The 10,956-nt window shown below is 46.1% G+C and overlaps 1 protein-coding gene across 1 annotated transcript in view; it reads right to left on the minus strand.

The window, feature by feature from the left end:
- The window catches only part of LOC126269276 (uronyl 2-sulfotransferase-like), a 173,738-nt gene extending 172,543 nt beyond the window's left edge, over positions 1-1,195 (minus strand). The window contains exon 1 of the mRNA XM_049973985.1: positions 734-1,195. Within this exon, the coding sequence (XP_049829942.1) occupies positions 734-1,129 (396 nt within the window). The 5' untranslated portion in view covers positions 1,130-1,195. The remainder of the gene's footprint in view (positions 1-733) is intronic.
- Positions 1,196-10,956: the final 9,761 nt, after the last annotated feature.

The following is a 10,956-nucleotide window of genomic DNA, read 5'->3' on the forward strand; positions in this document are numbered from 1 at the left end:
GTTGTACAGCCGACTTTGCTAGCGATGGTTCACTGTCTACATACGCTCTCATTTGCAGAGACCACAGTTTAGCGTAGCCCTCAGCTACGTCATTTGCTAGGACCTAGCAAGGCGCCATATTCCGTTACTATGAATGTATTCTGAACAGATAATATTGTGAATCATGTACCGTCAAGTGCGACGGTGATGATTAATGGATTCAAGTTAAGTATCAAACTAATTACTTCCGCTTTCTGAATGTCATGTTCCAGACCTCAGGTCAGTATAGTTCTACCCTCCTCACGCCAGCCTGCGTGAGCTGAAACGCGTGCATTTCGGCCTCCATTCGTAACACGGTGCTGGCTCTTCTGCTGACAGCTGCAGTCTGGAACCGCGAGACCGCTACGGGCGCAGGTTCGAAACCTGCCTCCGGCATGGATGTTTGTGGTGTCCTTAGGTTAGGTAGGTTTAACTAGTTCTAAGTTCTAGGGGACTGATGACCTCAGAAGTTAAGTCCCATAGTGCTCAGAGCCATTTGAATCATTTCTTCTGGTGACACAAAAGAAACACTAAGTTTACTGTTACCAGTCACTGTTTATTTTTTTCCAAAGATGCGTTTGGAAGCTTTAACCTCCGTCGTCAGGTGGGTGTACGGGCATAACAGTAGCATATCCCTTATTTCTGGCCGTTGCAGATGGGACAACTTGTATTACAATACCGGCGTTAGAGTGTAGCCTCCTCTGACCCGGCTTACCTGCTGTGAGCGGGTCATCCTGCGCGGGCCGGGGCCGAGGCGCACGTGTCGGAAGCCGTTGCGGCCCTGCAGCCACTGCAGCAGCAGCACCAGCATCTCGCCGCCGGCCTTGGGCACGCGGTTGAAGAGCAGCACGTGCGCGGAGGGCGGCATCGCCGCCACCTCCGCCAGCGACTTGGTGGCCGAGCGCGCGGCGGGGCTGGACGCCAGGACACGCGGGTCGGCGGCGGGCGCCAGCGGTGAGGTGCTGCCGGCTGCCGGCTCGGCGTCCGCAGGCGGCTGCGGCTGGCGGGGCGCGCGTGCGTCCGGCCCGGCCGGCAGCAGCGCGAGCAGCGCCAGCGACAGCCAGCCGGCGCAGCCCAGCGCGGCGCACAGCTGCCAGCGCCGCGACCGCATCGCTCACACTGGCGTGGCGCCGCGGCTCTCTCCGCGCGCCGCGGCTGCTTCACTTTCACGCCGCCGCCACTCTCACTCGGCACGCCACGCGACTGCGGCCACACCACACGGCCTCCCGCCCCGCCCCTCCCCCCTGCCGTCGGTAGCAGGAAGTCGCTAAGCGCTTCTCCGCGCTATCTGCTGGCTGCGCAGGCGCTTAATCGGACGCAACCGGAGATAATCATCTGTTACGAGCCATTTAGCTACGCTTGACGCGAAGCCACTACCGGCGGTTGCACTCGGCTGCCGGCTTCCGTAAAGGCGCGCATTCACGAGGCCACTGACCGTCAAACTGCGGCCCGTGCTTTTCAGCCGTATTTTGAAATAATATACAGGGCTTTACAAAAAGTTACGGCCAAACTTTCAGGAAACATTGCTCACAAACAAATAAAGAAAAGATGTTATGTGGACATGTGTCCGGAAACGCTTACTTTCCATGTTAGAGCCCATTTTAGTTTCGTCAGTATGTACTGTACTTCCTCGATTCACCGCCAGTTGGCCCAATTGAAGGAAGGTAATGTTGACTTCGGTGCTTATGTTGACATGCGACTCATTGCTCTACTGTACTAGCATCAAGCACATCAGTACGTAGCATCAACAGGTTAGTCTTCATCACGAACGTGGTTTTGCAGTCAGTGTTGTTGTTGTTGTGGTTGTGGTATTCAGTCCTAAGACTGGTTTGATGCAGCTGTCCATGCTACTCTATCCTGTGCAAGCTTCATCATCTCCCAGTACTTACTGCAACCTACATCCCTCTGAATCTGCTTAGTGTATTCATCTCTTGATCTCTCTCTACGATTTTTACCCTCCACGCTGCCCTCCAATAGTAAATTGGTGATCCCCTGGTGCCTGAGAACATGTCGTACCAACCGATCCCTTATTCTAGTCAAGTTGTGCCACAAACTCCTCTTCTCCCCAATCCTATTCAATACTTCCTCATTAGTTATGTGACCTACCCATCTAATCTTCAGCATTCTTATGTAGCACCACATTTCAAAATCCTCTATTCTCTTCTTGTCCAAAGTATTTATCGTCCATGTTTCACTTCCATACATGGCTACACTCCAAACAAATACTTTCAGAAATGGCTTCCTGGCACTTAAATCTATACTCAACGTTAACAAATTTCTTTTCTTCAGTAACGCTTTCCTTGCCATTGCCAGTTTACATTTTATATCCTCTCTACTTCGACCATCATCAGTTATTTTGCTCCCCAAATAGCAAAATTCCTTTACTGCTTTAAGCATATCATTTCCTAATCTAATTCCCGCAGCATCACACGATTTAATTCGACTACATTCCATTATCCTCGTTTGGCTTTTGTTGATGTTCATCTTATACCCTCCTTTCAAGACACTGTCCATTCCATTCAACAGCTCTTCCAAGTCCGTTGCTGCCTGTGACAGAATTACAATGTCATCGGCGAACATCAAAGTTTTTATTTCTTCTCTGTGGATTTTAATATCTACTGCGAATTTTTGCTGCTGTACAAGGTAACGTTGACCACGTCACTGTATGGAGAGTGCTACGGGAGAAACAGTTCTTTCCGTACCATGCACATCGTGTGTAAGCACTATCAGCAGCTGATTGGCCTCCACGGGTACACTTCTGCGAATGGTTCATCCAACAATTTGTCAATCCTCATTTCAGTGCAAATGTTCTCTTTATGGATGAGGCTTCATTCCAACATGATCAAATTGTAAATTTTCACAATCAACATGTGTGTTCTGACGAGAATCCGCACGCAGTAGTGCAATCACGTCATCAACACAGATTTTCTGTGCACGTTTGGGCAGGCATTGTTGGTGATGTCTTGATTGGGCCCCATGTTCTTCCACCTACGCTCAATGGAGCACGTTATCATGATTTCATACGGGATACTCTACCTGTGCTGCTAGAACATGTGCCCTTACAAGTACGACACAACATGTTCATGCACGATGGAGCTTCTGCACATTTCAGTCGAAGTGTTCGTACGCTTCTCAACAACAGATTCGGTGACCGATGGATTGGTAGAGGCGGGCCAATTCCATGGCCTCCACGCTCTCCTGACCGCAACCCTCTTGACTTTCATTTATGGGGGCATTTGAAAGCTCTTGTCTACGCAACCCCGGTACCAAATGTAGAGACTCTTTGTGCCTGTATTGTGGACGGCTGTGATACAATACGCCATTCTCCAGGGCTGCATCAGCGCATCAGGGATTCCATGCGACGGAGGGTGGATGCATGTATCCTCACTAACGGAGGATATTTTGAACGATTCCTGTAACAAAGAATTTGAAGTCACGCTGGTACGTTCTGTTGCTGCGTGTTTCCATTCCATGATTAATGTGATTTGAAGAGAAGTAATAAAATGAGCTCTAACGTGGAAAGTAAGCGTTTCCGGACACATGTCCACATAACATATTTTCTTTCTTTGTGTGTGAGGAATGTTACCTGAAAGGTTGGCCGTACCTTTTTGTAACACCCTGTACACTTTGCAAATAACAGCTGAATCCAAAAACGTCAGCCAGCGGTGAGAGGTTCTTAAGAGCATAGTTTTCCTACTCATTAAAACAAAGCATTCCGTCGTCAGGCTACGAGTGGCCTACCGGTACCATCCGACCGCCGTGCCGACCTCAGTGGAGGATGCGGATAGGAGGGGCGTGGGGTCAGCACACCGCTCTCCCGGTCGTTGTGATGGTATTCTTGACCGAAGCCGCTACTGTTCGGTCGAGTAGCTCAACGGGCATCACGTGGCTGAGTACACCCCGAAAAATAGCAACAGCGCATGGCGGCCTGGGTGGTCACCCATCCAAGTGCCGGCCACGCTCGACAGCGCTTAACTGCGGTGATCTCACGGGAACCGGTGTATCCACTGTGGCAAAGCCGTTGCCTCTGCTCAGTAACAAGAGAAAGAAAAAAAAATGTTGGTCGCCTACCTCAGGAGCACAGGGGAATGTCGCACACCCACTCGGGGGTTAGAGGATGTGGGAGGCAGGGGGGCGGGAGGGTTTTTATTATCTGTCTACCAGTACTGACACTCAGGGCGTGTGCGACTGGTACCGATCAGCTGCTGTGGTACAAATGTCAAACGAAAGTAACATGGGCTCGTAAATATGCGTTTTAGAAATGGCAATCTTAAAATGCAATTCAACACTTGTAGAAAGTGTAATTAGGCTGTTTAGGTTTTTATCTTGGTAGCGCCACGTAGCGCTCTCTATGAGAATCACTGACTGTGCTGTGTGCAGTCTGTGGCTGGTTGGACTCATTGTTGGAATATTCGCTTGTGTGGTGTTGGGCAGTTGGGTGTGAACAGCACGTAGCGTTGGGCTGTTGGAGGTGGGCTGCCAGCAGTGGTGGATGTGGAGGGATGCCAGAGTTTTGAGAGGACGTGTGTCCGCCAGAAAAAGGAAATTTGTAAAGATAGTTGTCATTAATTGATGGATATATATCATGACTTTTGAACATTATTAAGGTAAATACATTGTTTGTTCTCTATAAAGTGGTTCAAATGGCTCTGAGCACTGTGGGACTCAACATCTGAGGTCATCAGTCCCCTAGAACATAGAACTACTTAAACCTAACTAACGTAAGGACATCACACACATCCATGCCCGAGGCAGGATTCGAACCTGAGACCGTACCAGTCACGCGGTTGCGGACTGAAGTGCCTAGAACCGCACGGCTACCGCGGCCGGCTCTTCTCCAAAACCTTTTATTTGCTAACTATTCCTATCAGTAGTTAGTTCCTTCAGTAGTTAGAATCTTTTATTTAGCTGGCAGTATTGGCGCTCACTGTATTGCAGTAGTTCGAGTAACGAAGATTTTTGTGAGGTAAGTGATTCATGAAAGGTATAGGTTATTGTTAGTCACAGCCATTGTTTTGTAGGGATTATTGAAAGTCAGATTGCGTTGCGGCAAAAATATTGTGTGTCAGTTTAGTGATCATCAGAGTACGTAAAGAGAGAACTGTTTGAGTGCGTTGAGTTTTGCTCAGCTGTTTGAAAATCAAATAACGTAGAAGTTTACCAGCACAGGCAGTGATTTTCATACAGAGCGCTACGTGGCTTTACCAACATAATACAGCCTACTTACAAAAGGAATAAGAAAATAATGCTACTGTGAAACAACGCAATAAGTATAAGAAAAATACCATTCAAAACATTTAGTAAACACCGTCTTTCATATTTAACAATGCATTTAAATACAAGCAAAATTACTGTTTTTTATTTATCATCCACTCACAAAGGCGACACGACTGCACTTCGTCAGGTAACTACAGTGTCACAGTTCTGAGGTCGCTGAGAGCGGCAGCTGTTTTTAACAGACTGTCCCGGGCGATGCCGTCTATTTCTTCGATCAGTACTTTGGAACAAGCAGCCAACTTACCGAGCCCATATTGTAAGTAGCCAATTTGGGGACTCATAACGTAGTAATTTATGTAGGTTATCAATCAATGACATGATCGGGGCATATCCGACCACAGGTGCCGCCCCACAAGCATTTGCTGTTGGGCAAAAAGGTGTGACGACTACTGCACTAAGCCAACGAAGGCCAATGTATGACAGAGACCGGTTCCGATTGATCTCTGGTCGCCAATGAATCCAAGTTCGGTTTCTCGTCCATACCAAACGAAGGGCTTCGGACCAAGGGCTTCGCCCATATGCAATCGCAGTTGTCTTTGATAACTCGCGGGACGTTGCTCCCACTCTATTACAGTAATGAAGTAATGTTTTAATTACAATTTACATCGACCGCTATTACGAAGGAAGAAGAGAATTTAGCAGTCGTTGCACGTGCAGCATTTATTTTACGGCAAGAAATTGATCATCAGGAAAAGATGCAACTACATTTTCCTGGAGACGTATGAGTCTCAACCTTATCTCCGATGAGAATGAAAGATGAAGCAATGAATTACAAGTGGTACAAAAATTAATTAATTGCTTCAGTTTCTATCCTTAACGAAGATGAAGTTGAGGTTCATACATCTCCAGGGAAATATAATTCCATCAGGTCAATAGACCACCTACGCTAGGGATGGGCAAGTTTTAAAAAATGTCGATATATGTTGTATCGATATATATAGAAGACATCGACATAGACGAGACAAAAGTATCAACATTTTGAAATACCGGTATGTGTGCGACATATCTACTCGCCAGAAGTCTCTGTAGTCAAACACTTCCGATATGTGTTCTGCCCATGAAATATTGTATTTACCATAAACGTTTCAGACAACTAGAGTCCGTTTTCCATTAAATACCAATACAGTAATGTGTGTGATCTTTGTGCCGAATCTACGTTACTTTTGTAGTGCATCTGTCTTTTCTTGACCTAGGCACTCAAAGAGTAACGAGGGCGTACATACACTCCTGGAAATGGAAAAAAGAACACATTGACACCGGTGTGTCAGACCCACCATACTTGCTCCGGACACTGCGAGAGGGCTGTACAAGCAATGATCACACGCACGGCACAGCGGACACACCAGGATCTGACCCCAGGAATGTGTCAATAAAGTTTCCCCTTCCTGGGACAATGAATTCACGGTGTTCTTATTTCAATTTCCAGGAGTGTAGTTGAGAGCAGGGAGTGGTAATTTCCACCATTCTCGTACACTGCTGTCACCAAACGTGTTCCTTTTGCACCTTGTGTCTATGATTTACAATGGTAGAAATGGCACTCCGAAGTAACAAAATTTCATTAATATGCAGCACAGATACATTTATGTGCAATTCTGGTGCTCATTTGCGGCACTGAATGAAATTAGATTAAGTCCTTTGTAAGACCTTTACTGCTAGATTTCAAACATTGGTAATAGCTGACGATGACAACTATAGTGCCTATGAGTCAAAATAAGACAGACAATAAAAGATATAACTTTCAATACTCGTATTTTAATATCGATTAATCGATATATCGATTACTTAGAGGGTGCCGACAAATGCCGGTTACTTCATGAAAAGATATCGACATTTTGAAATATCGATATATTTTGCCCATCCATAACATACATCTGGGATTCAGGCAGGATTTTCCCGTTGCGTACAAAGCTGCGGTGCTGCTCCAGTGGTGGAGAGCCTCAGCAATACTGACAATTTAAGACGGGGAAAATGGGTTGAAGGTGTGAACTGGAGTTTGTGTTAGGAAGGGCATTGGAGTGGGGTAGTCCGTGCTGCTGTTGTAGTTACACTGATACGGTTGGTGGTGTTGTGGTTGGCGCATCTGTCTACTTAGCAGGAGACGGATAGTATTCATGATGACAGTGTTGGCACTGTCGGTGGAAACGCCTGAAAACAATTTAAAAGACACGCACTGTGTTTCAAACCAGTCCCAGGAAGTCTATCAGACGAGCTGTACAACAGGTGAGAATCAACTGGAAGACACTATGACTAATTGTTGTTGAAGACCTGCATCTCTTCCCACACAAAATTCAAACCCATCAACTATTAAGCCCCAAGGCCATGAACAACGGTTGTGTTTCGCCAACACCATTGTCCATACTATTGACAAACTGTTCTTTGATGTGAATGCGTTTTGGTTTAGAGATGAATCTGACTTTAATTTGGATGGGTTCGTCAGTAAGCAAAATTAGCGCATTTGGCGCAATGAGAATCCACATTTCGCGATCGAGAATTCTTTTCACCCTCAGCGGGTGACTGTGTGGTGTGCAACGTCCAGTCATGGAATAATCGGTGCGATATCCCTTGATGGCACGGTGATTTACCGAACGGTTCGTGATAGTTTTGGAAGATGATTTCATCCCCATTATCCAAGGTGACCATGATTTCGACAAGATGTGGTTCATACAAGACCGATTCCGACTGAGTGTTTGATGTTTTGGAGGAACACTTTGGGCACCGAACTCTGACTCTGGGGTACCCAGAGGGCGCTGGCATAGGCCTCGATTGGCCGCCATATTCTCTGGAACTGAACACATCCGACTCCTCTTTGTTGGACTGCCGGATGATCAAAAAGTCAGTATAAATTTGAAAACTTAATAAACCACGGAATAATGGAGATAGAGAGGTTAAAATTAACACACATGCTTGGAATGACATGGGGTTTTATTAGAACAAAAAAAAACAAAGTTCACAAAATGTCCGACAGATGGCGCTGGACACAAAACGTCAGTGACTGAGCATGACAATCTTGTTTAAAAGGAGCTGTGATGAGAAAGAGAATCAGATGCGCCAGTAGTCGCAGCATGTTGACGTTACCTGAAAAGGCGCTTTTAGTGAAGCTCTATTATCAGAATGGGGAACGTGCTAGTTCATCGTTACGATCCTATCGCCATAGGAAGTGGATTCGAACGGGTAAAAGTCCGTTGACAAATGCAGCTGTGGCGAGAATAATTTCGAAGTTCGAAGCCACGGGTTGTTTAGACGATTGACCCTGTAGTGGCCGACCGAGCACAAGGCGTAATGCTGCTGAGACAGTTCTGGAAGATATGGAGGCTGTAGCGGGTTCGTCTAGGCACGGGGAAGGCAGCGCTCGTGCAGTCGCACGTCGCATCGGCATTCCATACACTACTGTTTAGTTGGCACTGAGGCTTACACTCCGATGCTATCCGTACAAAATCCATCGGCATCATGAACTGTTACCTGGCGATTTAGTGAAGCGGGGGGCATTTGCGGTATGGGCGTTTCAAAAGATGGCGGAAGATGACGATTGGTTGAGTAACGTGTTGTGGACCGACGAAGCTCATTTCACGCTCCGAGGGTCTGTCAACGCCCACAACTGCAGAATTTGGGCTACCGAAAATTCTAGAACTGTCGTTGAAACTCCATTGCATGATGAGAAAGTCACGGTATGGGTTGGATTTACCACATCTACCGTTATCGGACCTTTTTTCTTCGAGGGAATGCGTTATTCTGGTTTTGTAACTGCTACCGTGACTGGTGAGAGGTACGCTGACATGTTACAGAATCGCATCATCCCCAGCCTGGCTGATAAACACCTGCTGGAACGTACGATGTCTATGCAGGATGGCGCTCCACCCCATATTGCTAGACGCGTGAAAGATCTCTTGCGCGCGTGGTTTGGTGATGATCGTGTGCTCAGCCGCCACATTCGTCATGCTTGGCCTCCCAGGTCCCCAGACCTCAGTCCGTGCGATTATTGGCTTTGGGGTTACCTGAAGTTGCAAGTGTATCGGGATCGACCGACATCTCTAGGGATGCTGAAAGAAACCATCTGATGCCAATGTCTCACCATAACACCAGACATGCTTTACAGTGCTGTTCACGACATTGTTCCTCGACTACAGCTATTGTTGAGGACTGATGGTAGACATATTGCTTATTTCCTGTAAAGAACATCATCTTTGCTTTGTCTTACTTTGTTATACTAATTATTGCTTTTCTGATCAGGTGAAGCGTCATCTGTCGGACATTTTTTGAACTTTTGTATTATTTTGGTTCTAATAAAACCCCACGTCATTCCAAGCATGTGTGTCAATTTGTACCTCTCTATCTACATTGCCGGCCGGAGTGGCCGTGCAGTTCTAGGCGCTACAGTCTGGAACCGAGCAACCGCTACGGTCGCAGGTCGAATCCTGCCTCGGGAATGGATATGTGTGATGTCCTTAGGTTAGTTAGGTTTAAGTCTAGGGGACTGATGACCTCAGATGTTAAGTCCCTTAGTGCTTAGAGCCATTTGAACCATTTTTTGTACCTTGGGCATCTAAGTCCCATCTGCAGTCCGCCCGTTCTCCTGTTATGTCCCTCATAGCACATGTTGGTGATGAAAGTGACGGCGCTGAAGACGCAGCATGCCCAGTGCGGAATGAGCTATGTTCGCAGGATAGGAACTTGTAATATTAGGATTAGGAACTTGTAATATGTCACAAAATCGGGTTACTTTCCAACGCAAACGAAAACGCGGGATCTGTGGCTATTAGATATTAAAAAACACGCACAAACACAATAAAATAAACTATTAAAGCACACATATCATATTACAAATTTCGCTCCTGGGTAGGAACTCGTAAAAGTCACAAAATCGGTTACTTCCTTGATGCTGCGTATGTCTCGGCCGGGTGCTGCAGCCTGACTGGCTGGCTGACTAACGCAAAGTAGTCCACTACCTTACACGAAGGCTCAAACAAGTACGCAAGAGCGCCAAACCGAACAATAATGTGGATTGGTTAGAAAACCGAGCGGAACAGGAATTAGGAAAAGGAATCTAACACTCGCACACCCATTTATACGACAACATACCAACACACTGAAATAAGCATCGCTTTAGTACTATCAAAACAATCACAAAATACTATGACTACTCAGCATCGAGTACCTTGCCTAAAGACGTTATAGAGAACGTGGTCGCAAATGATAAGGTACATACAAAGAAAAGCCCCAGTTATAGCTTCGACAAAATTTACAGAAATATATCAAAGCATACAAACGATGTACGAACGCTCAAGGAGTGACCAGTTGGTGTAAAAGTAATAAAATGTGATCAAGTCCCACGAACAGCGAAAGTACAATGAAGTGCTCAATATTTGAATTGCAAAATAACTTGACTAAGCAAATATATATTTCATACTACAGACTGAAATCAATCTACTGATTGTAAAGATGCAATACGCTCCACTCTGCTCACATTTGGTTGAGAAACTCAAATTTCAATAGTGAAAATCTTTGATTTACAACAGAAAAATTCAGTAGAAATCGGAATGCATTTCATGCAATACTCATGCACTGAAAGCGCACACATTTACTGTACGTTAACGAAGAATGGATTTAGACTCTGTCATCGACAACATGGTAGTGTGGCTGCACAAGGCAACTGACCTGGAAGTT

Source organism: Schistocerca gregaria, chromosome 1, assembly GCF_023897955.1.
Source record: "Schistocerca gregaria isolate iqSchGreg1 chromosome 1, iqSchGreg1.2, whole genome shotgun sequence".
Classification (NCBI taxonomy): domain Eukaryota; kingdom Metazoa; phylum Arthropoda; class Insecta; order Orthoptera; family Acrididae; genus Schistocerca; species Schistocerca gregaria.